At 35.3% G+C, this 20,069-nt stretch overlaps 3 protein-coding genes across 3 annotated transcripts in view; all 3 read right to left on the bottom strand.

Moving 5' to 3' along the window:
* Nucleotides 1–3,867: 3,867 nt before the first annotated feature.
* Nucleotides 3,868–5,367, bottom strand: LOC131938494 (cytochrome P450 2U1-like). Its single transcript, XM_059296549.1, has one exon. The coding sequence runs from the start codon at nt 5,365–5,367 to the stop codon at nt 3,868–3,870; it is 1,500 nt and encodes a 499-aa protein (XP_059152532.1).
* A 7,229-nt stretch (nt 5,368–12,596) lies between these two features.
* On the bottom strand, nt 12,597–15,343 carry LOC131938493 (cytochrome P450 2U1-like). Its single transcript, XM_059296547.1, has 2 exons — nt 15,285–15,343; nt 12,597–14,097 (listed from the first exon to the last, which is right to left on the bottom strand). The coding sequence occupies exon 2, from the start codon at nt 14,094–14,096 to the stop codon at nt 12,597–12,599; it is 1,500 nt and encodes a 499-aa protein (XP_059152530.1). The 5' UTR covers nt 14,097; nt 15,285–15,343.
* Nucleotides 15,344–17,587: 2,244 nt separating this feature from the next.
* Nucleotides 17,588–20,069, bottom strand: part of LOC131938515 (cytochrome P450 2U1-like) — a 4,123-nt gene continuing 1,641 nt past the window's right edge. Inside the window, exon 2 of the mRNA XM_059296569.1 lies at nt 17,588–19,397. Within this exon, the coding sequence (XP_059152552.1) occupies nt 17,887–19,395 (1,509 nt within the window). The 5' untranslated portion in view covers nt 19,396–19,397 and the 3' untranslated portion in view covers nt 17,588–17,886. The remainder of the gene's footprint in view (nt 19,398–20,069) is intronic.

Below are 20,069 nucleotides of genomic sequence, written 5' to 3'. Positions count from 1 at the left end.
AAAAGTATAGATTCCTATAGACCTAGTGATCACTTTGGCAGAAGATGTAGAGTTCCAAAGTTTCTTGGCGTGTGAAGGGATAGCTTGGTCAGCACTATGCCCAGCCGCCATTTCTTTCTTTACCGAAAGTTAAGAACAATCAGAGTTGGGTAGACTCAAGGACGTTCTACTGAATTGAACCCGGGGTTGAATTTTCGCGTTAGTAGCCTCTACTGTTAGGCATCACCGGCACAATATGAGATTTTGTTTTGTTTTCTTGTGATGTTACTATGTTACTTTAAATTTCCACCTTAGTGTTATTAAAGTGTGAGATGTTAAGACATGTTTGAGATACACTTGCTAATTAGATATCCGGGCTTGATACTGCAGAATTTGTATCAAAGGAGACCACCGAGTTGACGAGGATCATTCCATCATGTTGTTGACATGGATTAAAAACGTGCCTTTTTCAGATTTCGCAATCAAAGCGACCTTATAAATAATAGAAATTAAAAACTTAAGCCTAAAAATAATTCAGAAATTTAATATATTTAGAATCTTATTAAAGAAGCTAATCTAGGGAACTTGAAAATATTTTGTTTGTTTGGGGCAACATTCCTATTTATTTTTCATCAAGCCTGAGTTACATTCCAATCTTTATTGCATGTACAGGATCTCCGACATCGATACTCTCAAACGCCACTTCATAAAAATCATATAGTCATTTGTAAAACGTTGCCGATACAATTTTTAAATACAATTATTTTTTTACCACATGACATAGTTCAGCCATGTTTGTTGTCATTTCCTGTGATAAAATGCACCAAAACAAATTATTTTTGGTTTAAATTTTTTTTTAGTTACCGAAAATACTATAAACATCAAATACATCCAATCTTTTGTATAGTCCAAAAAATCAGTCAGATTTTTATAACCCTCTTTATTTTAATAACATCGTACATGATTTTAAAAATAATAAATGGGCCTTTCGAATGATTTCGAGACTATTCTCGGTTGGGTGACTTGCACTCGTGAATGACAATAAACAGTTGGACGGTATATGGACACTTTCAGATGCAACGCAGATGTGATGCCTCACATTGCACTCTTTTGTTGATTTAAACCCAAAACAAGTAATAAAAACAGCAATGGCTTTATTGAATATTCTTTAAACCTTAAACAAGTAATAAAAATAGCAGTGGCTTAATGGAGTATTTTTTAAACCTAAAACAAATAATAAAAGCAGTATTGGCTTTATTGAATAGTTTTTAAACCCAAATCAAATAAAACAAAACAAAAGCAGTTATGGATTTTTTTGAATTATTCGTAAATCCGCGCCAGGATTTAGGCAAAACTAATTTAAACACCGTTTTTTCCCACACACATTATTTTTAAAAATATGTATAAGAAAACAATAAATTGAATGCAAACAGCATTTGTATAATACAGCGAAAAAAACGATGCTTTATAAAGAAACATTGCTTCCCCCTTTTTAAGGGGATATTCTCCGTAAAACATCACACAATTTCTGTTTTTTTTTGTCATGATGGGTTTCTTGCACTTTTGGATACTTTGTCAATGTTTTTATTAAGAAAATAACTTGAATGAAAAAAAATATTATGTGTTCAATATGCTATTTTTATTTAAAAAATCAATTTTTCCCAAAATTGCAAGCTGTCTATGAAAAGTTTTACATCCGTCATCATATTGTATTTGGCATCACTGGAAAGCTGGATTTTTCATGTATTTGATAATTTTAATTTCTATCATCTCGAAAACACAAAAAGCTTACAATCGGCTTTTCAGTTTAGACAGATATGGTATTTTGGTGATCTACTTTTCGTTACTTTTGGCTGTTCTTCTCAGTTCGCTGGTTTTTAACAATAAAACCTATTACTTTTTTATTTGTCACGATGGAATTTTCATGTCTTCGATAGAAAAAAGTTTATGGTAAATAATATGTAACTTTTGAAACTTTTACTAAAACGAGTACGAATTTTTAGGCATGGAATTTTTTTACTATTGACTATTTCAAAAAGATTTAGTGTGTGTCAGTAGCCTTTTGTTCTTCATGTGCCACAAAGCAATCCTTCAAGAAAATTCACTTTTAGTTTTTTTGTATCTGTTTGTGTATGTCTTGCATATGTTTTATATTATTTGAACGTGTTTTAGTGGGTGGAGTTTCGAAAATATAATCTCCTAGATAAAGCTATACGGATATGTGGGCACAAAAGAAAGGAATTTAATTTCAGAGCACAAAAGAACATCCGATACGAGCATTTGACAATCAAGAACTACATACTAAATTTTTTTTCCGACTGTTATTCTCATAAGTTCTCATATTCTCTCATATTCATAGGTATTGCTAGAAAAGAAACAGAATGCATTTATCCTATGTGAAGTACATTTATTAGTTAAATGCTAACTTGATGCTTCATACAAAATCTCATTACAAATTCATTGCAGGCAAATATCAAATCTACACATACTGAAATAAAACAGTAAACTAACATTAAAAGTAGCCGTCCGTGACCACAATTTAACAGACAAAAAAGCAGCCGTCCGTGACCACAATTTAACTGACAACAGCAAGCCGGTAACGCAAAGGATAGTTCTTAATGTTGTTACCTCCCCTTAGTTTCAAATAGTTTAAAAACTACATTATCTGCCCTTAATAGCCTTCATTAAGTCTACCCGGCTCTACGATTGTAAACATTCGGCTTGAGCCAAAGCTCACCAGACCAGTTTTAGAGTTTAGCTCGTTATTTCCCCTTGAATATAGTATCTATCGAGTGATCACTAACATTTGATCTTACTATGTCCCTTAGTTTCGAAACCACTTAATTAATTTCTCAATGACTAATTTAACATCAATTAAATAAAAAAGTAGATTTTCATGAATTGCACTCAAAGACAAAGGTATCTGAACGAAATAGCTGAATTAGAAATTGGTCAAAATTGGGCTACAAGGTTGGACAGAAACCCACAAACGGACGTTAGGAATATCTATACGGCCGCAAAGCTCATGTATACATTTGTGTAAGTGTTCTGTATTTGGTATCAGAATAAAACATTGTTTCTTTACGGAGGCTATTTGACAATATAATACATGACCTGGACATAAAAACAACAATAACATTACTTCGTGGATGATTATATGTATCTAACATGAGTTAGGTACCCATCAGAACAGGGTGGACTGGGGAGGATCTACTGACTTGGGTTAGAAGCCTAGAATTCTTCCGCTTAGGCCACGCCTTGATTACACTGTTAATTTTGACAATTTAGACGTAATGACACAATTAGCAGTGTAGATAGTAGGACACAACTTGCAGGAAAATCCCAAAAAGCCTTGTGCGATCGAGACATGTGATCTGTGTCTCTATGCTCCGCAAGGGGCCCAAAGAAATAATGATAATGTGACGGGCAGATTTCTTTAGTTTTTTAAAATATATTTTAAAAATTCATTTATTTGATTAAATAGGGTAAAAATGCAAGTTTATTAAATGTTGACATTAAACTTATAAGATTATGTATTGTTTTTCTAGCAATAATCGCAGCAGAAAAACATAGCCTAAAAGCAGTTGATTTAAACGTAAAATATAAATAGGCTAGTGAATACAATGAAAAAAAGTGTAGATGTTTTACAAATAGGTTTAAAAAATACATAAAAGGTTAATATTTAAATCATAATCCAACAAGAAAAGAAAATTAAAATAAAACCCCCACAAACATTAAAAAAACCAAACAACAACAACAAAAAAAAACAACATAAAACAAAACAAAACAAACAATAAATGGTAGCATTTGAATTAGGTTGAGCAGTATTCTCAATAATTGGGTTAGCCAAATATTTCTGATCTTAGGATTAAAATTTTAATATACATTTTATATGTTTCTGGTGACGCATCTGATTTCATAAGGAACAGGTGCAGCCGTACCGCCGAGAATCTCTTTTAAAGTAGGAAGATGGTCTTGGTCAACAGGCAGGAACTCGAACCTTTGAAACATGGACGACAGGAACAAGAAAAGTTCCATCTTAGCCAGGGATTCCCCAAGACAAATTCTGCGACCCATAGAAAACGGTATGAGCTCTTCTCTCTTGATCAAATTTCCTTGTTCGTCAAGAAATCTTTCAGGTCGGAAATTCTCAGGATCTCCCCAGATTTTCTCATCTCTTAGAACGGAGTCGAGGTTAATCAGTATCTGGGTTCCTTTTTGGATATTAAAGCCCATCAGAATTGTGTCTTCGCAACACATGTGGGGGGCGCTAAAGGGCACCAGACTGGTAATTCTCTGAATCTCCATTATAAAAGCGTTCAGGTATTTTAGCCTAGGTTTGTCTTGTATGTTAGGTACGCGGTCGGTACCAATATGTTCCATAATTTCACTGAAGATTTTCACCTGTGTTTTTGGATTATGTAATACATACAACAGACTGCATAAAATTGTGGTGCTGGTGGTCTCCGTCCCTGCAACAAAAAGGTTTTCAATACATCCCAGCAGATTAGCTTCATCTAGATACGTGGATTCCCCGAGGTGTTCAGCTTTTTTCATCTCCTCAACGTATGCCGCTATAAAATTATCTTTATCGCCATTATTTCTAACGCTTCCAACAATCTTACTTACAGTCGTTCTAATCCTATTAAGTACCGATCCAAATTTCCGAAAACCAAAAGGGTCGAATGGTATGTACCTTAATATTGGTAAGACGATAAATGCATTAGCGCCCGAACCTTGTTCTACCATTTTATCAAAGAGGTGAATCATATTTAAAAATGTAGGATCGGTAATTTCAAATCTATGTCCAAAGATAATTGAACAAATAACATTAGAGACACTCATGTTAGTCAAAGTTTTAATATTTGTAGGTTTCCCTTTACTTTTTGTCAGTTCTTTGACGTAAGCGGAGACTTCTTCAGAGATTTTCTCAGCTAAAATATTTTTCCCCATACCGAAACTTCTAAGGATCGCCAAAGATGTTGTTCTTTGTTGCTTCCAGTTTGGACCCGATGACATGATGATACCGTCTAGCATGTGTGGGAAATGTTGGACGAGAAGATCAATCTTGGGACGATGTGAAAAGAAATCGGCTTGCTTGACCAGCGCCTCAGTGAGAACGTCGTATGTATTGAGAACAATCACTGTGAAATTTCCCATTTGGAGTCGAAACACTGGCCCCAATGTCTTCGCAAAACGAAGGAACTGTTGTCTGGGGTTCTTCTGTAGGAGGTACAGGTGTCCAAGGTAAGGCAGTGAGATGCCAGGTGTTGGTGGGAGTTTTGGAACATCTTTCTTTGTGGTCAGCCAAAAATAGAACGCGACAGCAAACGATAACGCAAGCAGCCATGACGTAGTTCCCAGTATCATCAACCAGTCCACAAACATTCTGGAAAACAAATAATAATCAGATATTTTTAAAAATGGTATAAAAATAAACAAAATATATTCGACCTCAGATTGTAAAATTTTTACTTTCTCGCATACTGGGTATAGTCGCAGGTGTTTTGACCGTCTTGGAAATCGAGAAATGGCAATCAAGATTCAGACGTTTTACTTTGTCGGAAAAAAACAAAGTTTTGCATTCTTAAATGCTATCCCAGCCCTTACTGTTGTATAGAAAAATATTTTGAATTGATCTTGTGGAGCCCCTGGGAAGCAAAGAGCTGCAGCTACACCTCTCCACCGGACTTTTGTGCATCTTTCTTTAGTTAAGTCCGCGTAAGCCTTGCTTCTCTGTCAACAGTTCTTCTCAATGGTTTTTTTAGGCCGGCCCACATTTTCTTTAACCGCTTGGTATTACAGTCCTCTGCCTGCCTTGTGACCTTGACATCTTCTCACGGCAAGCCAATCCATTACCATTTGCAGGATTTATTATCCTTGTATATTAGTTGGTGTGTTAATAAATGTCGTTGGACATTTTGGCTAGTTATTTTATTTTTCAGATTTGTTGGGGACTTCTATTTTTTGGAGAATTCTAATCTTATTTAACTTGGTATAGTCTTGAAGTTTGTGTTGAAGATTCTTACCTTGCTCTGAAAAAACAGGGCTATGGAATTTCATTTCGGATGTCAGGTTTTAAAGGGCCATCTGGCTTTGTTGATACGGCTTTTTCCGTCTTTGTCTGCTTTCTCATCTCCGTTGAAAAGATTTGCCAGATCTATGAATTTCTTTGTCTATTGTATGTTTTCTCTTTCTAGCTGTATGGGAAGTTATTGATTCCTAGGCAAGTCGATCACAAGCAGGGCCGGCGCTTCCTATAAGGTGAACCAGGCGGTCGTCTAGGGCGCCATCCCTTGGGGGGGGGGGTGCGCAAAAAAGTTAAATCGCTAATAATTAATAACTTTTATAAAGGAGGAGCGATCTCTTTTGGGGCCCAGGACGAACTATCAATTTTGTACTCCTACCCGAAATTATGTCTATAGGCCTATATTTATTCGCGATGGTGAAAATGCAACCCCACCTATTTAATTTGAAAAGGTCGGGGCGCTTTTTACGAATCACTTTGCCTTTTAATTTTAGTGTCACATAATTAATGTAGAAAACGATAAACAAGTTCGTAACTTAAATTTCGAACATTACAAACGGTAGTCTAATTTTAAGAGGGCTTGTAAGTCTCTTTTTCTCTGACATCGAATTAGAAATTATTCCTGGTGTAAAGAGTTTTGTAATGACGGGGTGTTCAAAGTATTGTACTTGTTTGGTAAGTTTTGATGAATCGTTTAGATTTGGGAGTAACGGCGGAAGGCTGTTGCTGATATGGTTTCGTAGGTGCAAAGAATCGAAGTGTTAAAGTGTCATAATTTTTATTCTGCTGTTTTTTGTAGTTGAAGGACTATTGGAATCTGATTGGTAATAGAGAAATGAGAATGCAGGTGATGAAGTATGGTAGCTCTGGAGTTCGGAGTATCGATTCTTGTGGTATTAAGGTATCGAATTATATTGACTGTTAATAAAGTGTAGTAGTAGGTACAGTGAAATCCTTGTTGATTGGGAGTATCGTTTGTAGAACTTGAAGTTCAACGAGGTACTGTCTTAGTTCTGGAGCATCGAGTCTAGTTATGTTTAGGTATTGAAGTTTGATGTCAGTTGTGAATGTAGTAGAGTATATCGAGTAGTCGAGTTTATCGTTAATTAGATGATTTCAGTGCATTACTAAAACACACAACAAGAAAGTTTAGCGTTCTCTAAATGAAAAATCTTTAGTTTTTTAGGAATTTATATTACCACTCTTAAAGTATTATTATATATAAAATTAAATAGGATGGAGTTTATAAATAACCGTAAACTTTGTTTTTTTCAAATTATTATTTTTTTTTATATTTAATCAGTAATTCTAGCAATGTCTGAGAAAGCTACCCGTATTTGATTTTTTCGAAAGGCGTCCCGTTATTTAGGGGATCCAAAATGTTAAATAAGTACATTATATAACCCAACTATTGCATGTGTGTCATCAAACTTCAATAGAAGTTTGTTATAATAAAGCTACCATTTTAAAACTTTCAAAAACACAACCTACAGTTAAGTATTCCATTTGTAAAATATATTGTTTTTACTAGGTCGACATAGCTAATATAAAAGATTTGTTATAATTATTACATAATGAAATTTAGATCGTTTTATTGTGTTTTTCGAGCAAGTCTTAGTTACACTTGGTTAATTTAGCTATTCTTGTGAAAACTATTTCCCTTCAATGAAATTTTGGTATTTGGATCTTCATTTGGGAGACAATTGGTTGCTTAGCTTTATATTCATTTCAAATTCCTGCACCTTAGGTTGATTGCTTACATATAAATACAACTTTAAGTTATTATTTTCTATTGTAAATATTATAAAGAGCAGAAGTTCTAAACAAAATAGATTGGTAGGTTTTTTTTTAGCATTATCAAGTTGAAAAACAAATACATCAGTAGCCATTGTAGATTGCAATACTTAATGTTAGTAGATATACAATCTTAGTCGTAAATTAAATATCTAATCAATTGTCTTTTCACATTTTCATCCTCTCCTAAAGGATTCATATATAACAGTTTTAGGCTGATTTAACATTTATAAACTTTATTTTTCAACACAAAAAATCATTACATAATAACACATATAGACTTTTACAATTATAACTAAAGACAGTCAAGCTTAAAACAGCTAAGTTCCGTTTTGGAACTCACCTTGGGAGGTCTGCAGAAAGCCCAAGACTACAAGAACTTTTTGGGTTTTTTTTCCAGATTTTTTCTCCCGGGAGGGGGGGGGGAAGCACTTAAAATTGTCTAAGGGGGGTGGGGGGGGGGGGCTATGTTATAAAGTACAAAGCAGACTCGTGGACATAGCAACGATTTCAATAAATTGTGAATACGCTTGCAAACTGGAATTGAAGGAATTAGTACAATCTTTTGAGACGAAGGAGGCAAGTAAAATTTGATTTTGATATCTACTTATAACGTGTATGCAATTGATAATAAATTAATGTTACTTTTAATTAATTGTTTTCTTAATTAATTGTTTTTTAGTAATTAATTTGAATAAAAGGGGGCGTTTAAAAAAACAACTACAAATACAACAACAAACATCAACTTGGTCGTGGTGGTTCCCTTTGAAAGCGCCCATTACAAGTGAAAACACGACGGAGCCTCGCCTGCTGACAAGCCTCATATAACCCAAAACGAAACAAGTTTTCTCCCGGTTTATTAAAGAGTACTAAAGAAATGTAAACAATTATCTTTTAGTGAGTTGAATGTAACTTTTATTCAATCCAAAAAGTATATTAGATGAATTATTCTTACTTTCTCGTATACAGAGTATAGAGGACGTATTTTATTCGCGCTGTTAATATTAACATACATCTTGATAATTTTTGCCGGTTTACACTTCCTTACTTCACCTTATACGGCATATAGAGGATGAATTGTAATAGTTCAAAAAGTAAAATCAAAATTTTTATTCTTCTTCTTCTTCGTTCGTAATTAAGTATATCATGGAGGATTTAAACAACAAGCCCAACTTCGTGTATGAACTGGACTCTGGTCTCCAGATCAGCGGGAGCCCCATATAGTTTTTCTTTGAAAGGGGTGTGTAAGGGCCAGTGTTTGGATCGTGCATGGCTGTATAATGAACATTCTTGAAGGACGTGCTCCGTATTCTCCGGGGCCTTGCCACAAGGGCATATTTTAATAAATTTTGACGTTTTATAACCTTCCGGAGCGGAAAAAACTTTGTATTTCAATCCTGTACATCGGATTGTGTGTATTCAAACACAAGCACCGTTTTGGTTACGATGATGATATTTCGAATATAAGAATATAGGTATGATGTCAAATTTGTAGTTTTCTTTCAACTTTAGAGCGATTTCCATTATAAAATCAAAACGACAGACATATGTAATATATTATATATATATATATATATATATATATATATATATATATATATATATATATATATAGGCCTATATATAAATATACATATATATATATATTTATATGTGTATATTTATATATAGACCTATATATATATTATATAGGTGTGTGTTTGTGAATGTATTTTACGACACCTACCTTGCTGCACTAGATCTTCAGGTTGAATGTCAGTACCGTCCAGGTGAATAAGGTCTTGTTTCTGAATCACAGTAGCAACTACTGATCGCGCGGTAAACCCTGAAGGTTCTATAACGTAACTTGTATTATGTTCTTTCATGGTGTCAAAACACGGTTGGATGCACATACTCTATTGATGCACACATAGTATTACACTTAGACATTTATTCTACGAAGAGGGGTGTAGGGGGTGGGGTGGCACTTGATTCCTTCGTTGAGCACTCGAAACTTCCCGCAAGGGGGTGGGGGACATTTGTTAAATTTTTTTTTTAAAATTTTATAAATGTATTCCTTCCAAGAGTGATTTTGGACGGTGGGGATCGTCTGTGAGGAGTGGAGGGGGGGGGGGGTGAGGTCAAGGCCCACCCCCGCTTCAAGGACAGATACCTGAAAAAAGAACACTGCCAGCTAATACACAGACATATGATTGGTTATATAAAACTACGCTAACTGCTACACATTCAAAGAAATATACACACCAAAACATATTTTCATACACACACATCAGCGCAATTTCTCGCACATTGTTAAATTTGGTCAAAATAGCTAGATTATTTTTCTTGTTGCTTGTCATTAACCGCTACTTTATTCTTGTTTTTAAGTGAGATAAGTCTCTCCCCCCCCCCCCATTTATTTCTAAGCTTCTGTACGGCATAGCACACATTTTATGGATGAGTTTTGTTTCTCTATACCACAAGAGCAGCATCAATGTTATTGCTGCCTTCGATAGTAGAAGACCTTGTGTCGTCAAGCTTAACAATAGCCACGTTAATAGATAATGTTAATCACAAGAAAGCTCATACAAACATACATACACATACGGAAAACGTCTATGTAATACGTCGTGGTCACCTTCAAAATTCACAATATGTCACAGCTGGTCATGTAATGTGGTTTTTAATATACAATGCTTGCGATGCAAATTTTTAAAATCTTGGACCCACACTCAATGGAGAAACGACGGTCTGACACCCATTATCCATAAAAATGAAGACAGCCTTCCTGTGACTTACCATTTAGAGAAACAAATCTATAAAACCCGCATAGCAAAAACTTGAGAATGCACTGAAAATAAGAAAATAAAACTAGTATGCTTTCTGGTTGCTAACATGTGTAAAAGATCTCGTGAGCGACTAAAGCTTTTATGAATGAAAGCAAATTAGTTTTATTTTCTTATTTTCAGTGCATTTAAAAGCTTGTTGCTAAAAATTTTTTTTATATCAGTAGATCGCGATATCTAAAAGACGTGAAAGCAGCCGTTCCTGACCATATTTTACAGGCGACAGCAAGTTTTTAATCTTGTTACTTCCTCTTAGTTTCAAATTGTTTTAAAATTTTAATATCTGCTCCTGAGATATTTTAGAAATTTTAGCATCCAAAGCTTTTATGAAAAAGAAACTAATTAGTTTAATTTCATTATTTTATGTGCATTTAAAAGCTTGCTAAAAGAATTTTAAAAATTGTTTTATTTGTTGTGTTATGATGGAGATCTTGCGTCGAAACGTCCACTGTACCGGTAGATGCCTTCAATACGTGAGGATACTACCACTGCCCGTTTTATACGGATCATTCAGAGCAGTTGTGGCACTGATTAAAACAATTAACATGCTTTAATAATGAACTATGTAATAGAGCAAATAAATAGCATCAACAAACTAGCAAAAAATACTTAATTTATTCAACTAGTGAGTATTATATTTGTGATATTTGCTTCTTGTTAATTTTGCAAATATAATATATTTTTTTTTGGAAGCAAGAAAGAAATGAATTAAATGTTTACATTTTTAAAATTGCAATACAATAATTTTTAGATAAAAAAACAACAACTAAGAATTTATGTATTCGTTGGAGAGAGTTGAAAGTGTCCATTGACAGCTAAGGGAGAATTTGAAAATCCCCATTGAAGAACTCTTTTAACATTAAAGACGTTGAATGCGTGCATTAAAAACAAATTCAGTTTTACGAGATGTACCTGCAGGAAGACTTACATACTGGTGCAAACAGTGTGTATCTGAAACATTTCGAGAAAATGAAACAAGAATTACTGAATGTGAGAAGGATCTTATCATTCAACCCATCACTGCAAAAAAAACCTTTACATTATAGTGTACACTTTTTTCAATGGTTGAAATATGGAACATGCAAATATTATCTTGGTAAGAAACGTTAAAAAGAAATATAAACGTGAAATAGTGAACCAGTCAATATTGTCATCATCATAGTCGACCCCATTTGGAGCACACCTCTCTATAATAATGGGTTCTGAGAGATTCATCTGAGTTTGGTCCACAGCACCTGAACTGCTTCACTGACAATCGATCTCTACAAAGTTTATTTTGGCACATCCACTTTCCTCTTTCCGTGGTATTCCAATATTACTGTCTGTCTGGCGATGATGCAAGGGTCTACTAAATTCTACTCTTTTCATTTTTTTTTGCTTTGTGTTGCAGAGAATGTGAGAACCACACTCTATATGTTTTATTCTCTACGTAGACACCACCACGACGCAAGCAGACTATCTAATCCTCGTCCCGCACCTCCCCTCGCTCTCCAGGCATGCGCAACACACCATATCGCTATCGTATCCCCCCCCCCCCCCCCCCCAGTCCGGTGAGCTGTGGTTCACGCAAAATTTTTTACGATCGTAGAGCCGGGTCGAATTTGTGACGAGTCACACATTAAAAAAATTACAGAAAAGTAATTGTCTTGGGCACGAACGGGAAATGATGCTGATTATGAGAGCGTCGTTGTTTATACTTAAGACACCAAAGAAGTTGCTTTAAACATAGTCTAAACAGGCTAGTGAATGAATTAGGAAAACTGCTACACAATTACCTTATAATAACAAAACGTTGATACATATTTTGACAGTAGAGAGAAAAAACAACAACAACAAAAAAAAACACAAATATTTCGAAGAAGCATAAACATATTAGCATTTCTAATTAACTTTGTTATTACTCTTGATAATTTGGTGAAGTAAATAATGTTTAAACTTGGGATTAAAATTTTAATGTCCATTGTAGGCCCCTATATGTTTCTGGTTACACATTTTATTTCAAAAGGACCAGGTGCAGCCGTACCGCCGAGAATCTCTTTTAGAGTAGGAAGATGGTCTGGGTCAGCAGGCAGGAACTCGAACCTCTGAAACATGGACGACAGGAACAAGAAAAGTTCCATCTTAGCCAGGGATTCCACAAGACAAATTCTGCGACCGATAGAAAACGGTATGAGCTCTTCTCTCTTTATCAAATTTCCTTGCTCGTCCAGAAATCTTTCAGGTCGGAAATTCTCAGGATCTCCCCAGATTTTCTCGTCTCTTAGAACGGAGTCGAGGTTAATCAGTATCTGGGTTCCTTTTGGGATATTAAAGCCCATCAGAACTGTGTCTTCGCAACACATGTGGGGGGCGCTAAACGGCACCAGACTGGCAATTCTCTGAATCTCCATTATAAAAACATTCAAGTATTTTAGCCTAGGTTTGTCGTGTATGTTCGGTACGCGGTCGGTTCCCACATGTTCCATAATTTCATTGAAGATTTTCCCCTGTGTTTCTGGATTATGTAAGACATACAACAGACTCCATAAGATGGTAGTGCTGGTGGTCTCTGTCCCTGCAGCAAAAAGATTTTCAATACATCCCAGAAGATTAGCTTCATCCAGATAAGTTGACTCTCCGAGTTGTTCAGCTTTTTTCATTTCCTCAACGTAAGCCGCAATAAAATTGTCTTTATCGCCATTATCTCTAACGCCTCCAACAAGTTTAATTACAGTCGTTCTAATCCCGTTAATTGTAGATCCAAATTTATAAAAACCGAAAGGGTCAAAGGGTATGTGTCTCAACCAAGGAAAGATAACAAAAGCATTAGCGCCCGATCCTTGTTCAGTCAAATTATTAAAGAGGTGCATCATTTTTAAAAATGTCGGATCGGTAAATTCAAATCTGTGACCAAAGATTATGGAACAAATAACATTAGAGACACTCATATTAGTCAACGTTTTAATATTTGTAGGCTTTCCTTTACTTTTTGTGAGTTCTTTGACGTAAGCGGAGACTTCTTCAGAGATTTTCTCAGCTAAAATATTTTTCCCCATACCGAAACGTCTAAGAATCGCCAAAGATGTTGTTCTTTGTTGCTTCCAGTTTGGGCCCGATGACATGATGATACCGTCTAGCATGTGTGGGAAATGTTGGACGAGAAGGTCAATGTTAGGTCGATGTGAGAAAAACTCGGCTTGCTTGACCAGCGCTTCTTTAATCACGTCGTATGTATTGAGAACAATCACTGTGAAATTTCCCATTTTGAGTCGAAACACTGGCCCCAATGTCTTCGCAAAACGAAGGAACTGTTGCCTGGGGTTCTTCTGTAGGAGGTACAGGTGTCCAAGGTAAGGCAGTGAGATGCCAGGTGTTGGTGGGAGTTTTGGAACATCTTTCTCCGTGGTCAACAGAAAATAAAGCACCACCACGAACGTCAGACAGAGAAGCCATGACGTCGTTCCCACTGACACAATCCAATCCAAAGCCATTCTAAAAAAGAAAATGCGTTTAATTTATTCAAATAAAAGCGTATCTATATATATATATATATATATATATATATATATATATATATATATATATATATATATATATATATATATATATATATATATATATATATATATATATATAAAAGCAAAGTGGGTGATGTTTGGTTTGTTTGTTGTTTACTCTGACCTATTAGAACGGATACTTGCAGTGAAATTATTCTTTAACAAGTTTGCTGTTCACACTTTTTAACGGGAAAATTAGATTCATCGCAGTAATCGAGTTTACAGTGATCGAAAACTGACCTAGACTGACCGAGGCCTTAGATCGACCATTTGCAAATGCGTCAAAAAGTTGGTATTTGGTAAGGAGATAACTCTGGTCTCAATTTTAATATTTAAAATTAACAATAAACGGTTTTCAAATAGTTGTGAAAAAAAATTGACTATTTTTATAGATTAATTTTTTCCGACATATAAGGATAAACTGCGTATGGAATTTAAATTTTAGATTTTTTTTTATCCAAACGTTTTCTTGCGTGTAGTCAAAGAAGGGGAAAAAATACATGTTTAAATTCCTGAGGATGTTGCGTCCCTTTAAAAATTAACATTGAAGGGTAAATCGTTTCAATTTTAACAGCTTATTAATATGACTAATCTTAGAATCTGGTTTTTTCAGATGCCTACGGAACCAGAGATATCTCTTTACGAAATATCAACTTTTTGTCGCATCTGCAAGTGGTCGATCTAATTTCAAGGACTATAAAAATTTAAAAAATAATGCATAGTTATATAAGACCGCGGCCAGTCTCGGACAGTTTTTGGTCACTTTCAAATCGATTATTGAGATAACTCTAATTTTCCCTTTAAAAGCAGAGTGAAAACCATAGTTTGTCAAGAACAATTTCCCTGCAACTTATTTGCAGGTACCCGATCTAATAGGTGTGAGTAACAAACAAACCAAACATCCCAAACTTAGCTTATATATATACATATTTATATATATATATATATATATATACATACACACACACACACACACACACACACACATATATATATATATATATATATATATATATATATATATATATATATATATATATACATATATTTATATATATGTGTGTATGTGTGCGTGTATGTGTGTGTGAATGTAAAAAATCATGTAAAATAACCAATTCCTACCTTATATAATGTCAAAATCAGGCTTTCATATAGGATAAAACACTAGGTTTTGGTTCCAGTAAACACTACAAATGTCTGCATTTTATATGAGCTGGTGTGTTGGAAGCGGTGTTACAGTTACTGACACTTTCGTTCATTGCGCCGGTGGCAGGGTTGTAAAGTGTAACGCTGTTATCGGCAGTTGTTTATTTTATGGCAGTCAGCCATAGTGTTTATGAATACATATCAAAGGCAACAATTTACAAAAAATAGAAATGTAGTTCTTTTTTTTTTTGGTGGTCTTGATCTTTGTGACGGTGTGTAATGGTACAGAGAGTCAGGGGTAACCAGTTAAAACAGTTTTCCCTCGCTTATCCGACGATACCTGCACATTTATTACTTATTTTTTCACACACAGGAAACGCTCAAAGATACAGATATATGTAAACACAAGCACATAGGCAGATATATACAAGCACACAGACACAACCCAATCACACTTGTTCAAAATATAAATTAAAATTTGGAAACAGAAACACAGATACACACAAGCACACAAGCACAAACATACTAGTGCAAAAAATTAATTTAGATTTGTAAATAGGAACGTTGATACACAAGCACACAAACACAATCATACTAGTGCGAAATATTAATTTAAATTTGGAAACAGGAACAAAGATACACACAAGCACGTAAAACACAAAGCATAAAGATAGAAAAGTATAAAAACAAAATTTTACAGAATTTCGAAAAATCCAGACCTACCAATGTTCCAGACTCAGCAACATAGTGATAGACGCTTATAAATAGACACTAAATTATCAGAAAAAGTAGAGACACATTTAGAACCACATGCTTCACTCACACACACATGATCATGTTAGCATACAAACTTCTCACTACCCTTATACTGTGATAGACACTAACAAAAATAGACACACCTAGGCTGAAAACTATAGACATATTTAGAGACAGACGTTGCAGTTACAAACAAATTATCACCTTAGCATACAAACTTCGCACTTCTCTTAGCAGTAAGTAAGTAAAGTTCTCTTTCAAACCTGAAGGTCTACGGGGCAAGTGAAGTAGAGTTCACTTCCCTTAGTAATTAACGTATATTTAAATTAAAACACAACCAGTAACAGGTTGACACTGTGAATAAATGTATGTGCGTGCTTGCGTGTGTGTGTGTGTCTGTGTGTAATACCGTTCCGCACAAAGAATACTAATGGAACCCGCTTAGCACAAGGTTATACCCTTCGACATATCTATTTTTAGCTCAATGTCGTCAACTTAAGAAAGAGCTTAACCTTCACCTCTTAAGTTAACACATACACAACCAGCCATACACACGCACACATTAACGCCTACACACGCACGCTTCCCTAGACACATGCGTGTTACCTTTAGTTTGCTGAATTTTTTCTAGCGCAAGATCAGTGAACCGTAACGCCGGGTGTACAAAAGCTGTGTCACAATTTCTAAGGTCTAAAATGTCCTTGCTTAAGCAGTGCCAGTATAGGGCTGGTAAGTAGGTCACCAACCAGTTCATTGGCTCAATAAAACCTGCATGAGCCACATAACTGGTTGGTGACCTACTTACCAGCCCTATTGGAGTCACTCTTGACTGAGCCGTCAGGACCTTTTCTAGGGTCGTCGTAGTTGAAAATTTCAACAACATTGAACGTGCCGAATTCTTTCAAACTTGACATGTAGGTCACTATCCGATGTCAATAAATTGTGCGGTGTATTGGTGAAATATTAAATCAATCAATAAACACTTGATCTGAGGGGAAGGGGGTGTTGGGACTACTCTGTTAATATTTTCACAATTCTTTGCTTTTATCTTGATCTTCTGGTGCTTATTAATTACTATATGTAATTATGCAATATACAGCTATACAGCTGAGTCTTCTCCTTGATGTCCTCCAACCAATGTCGTCAATGCCTTCCTCGCCTTCCTCCTGGCACCGTGATCTGCATAATGGTCTTTGATAGACTGTTACTCATGCCACATGCCCATACCATCTATGTTGGTTTTTTCTATTACGATACTTACCAGGTTCTCGGAGGCACCAACCACCTTAGTGATTATTCCTCGAACCTCCTTAAAAAGGTAATAATTACATGTTTTATTACTTTTCAAAAAAATTGATTAAAGATTCGTTCTAAAGCACTAATTAATTGGCGCTATCATACACTATTCGTAACGTTCATTCAGTGCGCAAGTTGTTTGATATATAAGATTCGATTCTATAAAAATTTTATTAAAAAATTATTAAATTAAAAAAAACCCACACACATTGTTAAGATTTTTATGTGCACTAAAAAGAAAATAAAAGGTCTTTTTAAACAAATATTGTTAACAGGTAATTTTCTTTTCTTCTTATAGTGCTGAAATAAAGTTTGTTATAAATGTCATTTTAATTTAATTACACTAATTTAAGTAAAGACAAAAACTGCTTTACAAAGCACTGGGTAGACGAAAAATGTAACCAGAAACTGTGCAAAAAATTAAGGTCAAATTAGACTTAAACATGATATATGTTATCTTTGGGTTTATTTTATCGATTGTCATTTCGCCGAAATAGAAATATTAACATTAAACATTGTTTTAAAATCAGCATTTTTGTCGGTCCACGCATCTGATTTCGTACGGATTGGGTGCAGTAGTTGTTCCAAAAATCTCATTTAAAGTAGGAAGATGATCTGGGTCAACAGGCAGGAACTCGAACCTCTGAAACATGGACGACAGGAACAAGAAAAGTTCCATCTTAGCCAGGGATTCCCCAAGACAAATTCTGCGACCCATAGAAAACGGTATGAGCTCTTCTCTCTTTATCAAATTTCCTTGCTCGTCCAGAAATCTTTCTGGTCGGAAATTCTCAGGATGTCCCCAGATTTTCTCGTCTCTTAGAACAGAGTCGAGATTAATCAGTATCTGGGTTCCTTTAGGAATATTAAACCCCAAGAGAACAGTGTCTTGATTACAAGCGTGTGGAAGACTAAGAGGTAGCAGACTAGTAGTCCTCTGTGTCTCCATTATAAAAGCGTTCAAATACTTTAACTTTGGTTTATCGTAGATATTCGGTGCACGATCAGTACCTACATGTTCCATAATTTCATTGAAGATTTTTTTCTGTGTTTCTGGATTATGTAAGACATACAACAGACTCCATAAGATGGTAGTGCTGGTGGTCTCTGTCCCTGCAGCAAAAAGATTATCAATACATCCGATTAGATTTGCTTCATCTAGATACGTTGATTCCCCAAGTTGTTCAGCTTTTTTCATCTCCTCAACGTAAGCCGCTACGAAATTATCTGCCTCGTTGGTGCTCCGATCTCTTACTTTTTGCACCAAATGCTTGATCACAGAATTTATTTCCATGACTGTCGATGCATATTTATTGTATCCCAGCACGTCAAACGGCAAATGACGTAACACCGGTAGCACAACAACAGCGTTAATTCCTGCACATTCCCCAAGAACATGGTCGTACATTTCTATCAACCTTAAAAATATTGGATCAGTTATCTCAAATCTTTGACCGAAAATCACGGAACAAATAACATTAGCGACACTCATATTAGTTAGTATTTTTACATTTATCGGTCTACCTTTAGTGGATTCGAGTTCTTTGACATAAGCTGCGACTTCGTTTGCTATATGTTCTGTCATGATATTTTTACCCATGCCAAAAGACCTGAGTATTGCCAAAGATGTTGTTCGGATCTGTTTCCATCTAGCACCAGAGGACATGACAATACCGTCGTACAAGTGAGGGAACTTACTGATAAGAATTTCAAAGTTCGGCCGGTCAGAAAAATATTCACCTTGCTTGACCGTCGCTTCTTTAATAACATCAAACGAATTTAACACAACGGTCGTCCAGCTCCCCATTTTGAGCCTGAAAATTGGACCAAGGGTTTGAGTGTAGCGAAGAAACTGTTGCCTGGGGTTTTTCTTTAGCAGGTACAAGTGTCCGATAAAGGCCAGCTCAATGCCTGGGGTTGGTGGAAGATTTTGGGGCTCTTTTTCGGACGTCAGCCAAAAGTAGATTAAAATCGCAAGCGTCAGATAAAGTAGGCATGACGTAATTCCTAGTGACGTCAAGTAGTCTGACGACATTTCTGGAATAAATGTTAAAATTTGCTTGATTCAAGGACAGTTAATTTAATTAAACCACTAAATCAGGCAATAAGCAAGCAAGCAAGCAAGCAAACAACAATATAATTTGTTCACTTTCTTGCTGAGAGAATTAGTCTGTAAAATAAAATTCGTTTTTAATACATATATTTTTACTCTATTTAAACTTGATATACTTTGTCTTAAAATAATGATTTAGAACTATTATTTTTCCCTGGTTCATGTTTTTTTAAGGTTAGTTTATCTGTTTTGCCCCATTAAAGATACTTTTTTTCCAGGGTTTAACAACGCTCTAATAATGAACTTATATGACCAATTGGGCTGGTAAGTAGGTCACCAAGCAGTTCTACGGCTCAATAAAATCTGCATGAGCCATAGAACTGGTCGGTGAACTACTTACCAGCCCTATTAGGAATACTGCCGGAGAGATTATAATGAGCAATCAATTTGAGATAACGATTTTGCAACTCCTGCACTATCTAAGTATACCAGCAGTGATTCTCTGTTGTATGTTTAGACAGAATAGGAAGTGACGCCTCTCTATAGCGGAGTAGAACGTCACATTGGCGCTAGGGAATGTGCTGTCTGGTGTTAGTAGGTGCGCATTACTATGTTAAGATATGCAAACATATTTTAAAACAAAATTATATTCAGTT

Source organism: Physella acuta, unplaced genomic scaffold (genome assembly GCF_028476545.2).
Source record: "Physella acuta isolate Inbredline_101_S28 unplaced genomic scaffold, ASM2847654v3 ptg000246l, whole genome shotgun sequence".
NCBI lineage: Eukaryota > Metazoa > Mollusca > Gastropoda > Physidae > Physella > Physella acuta.
The sequence above is the reverse complement of the archived record's forward strand: the minus strand, read 5'-3'. Positions and strand labels throughout refer to the sequence as shown.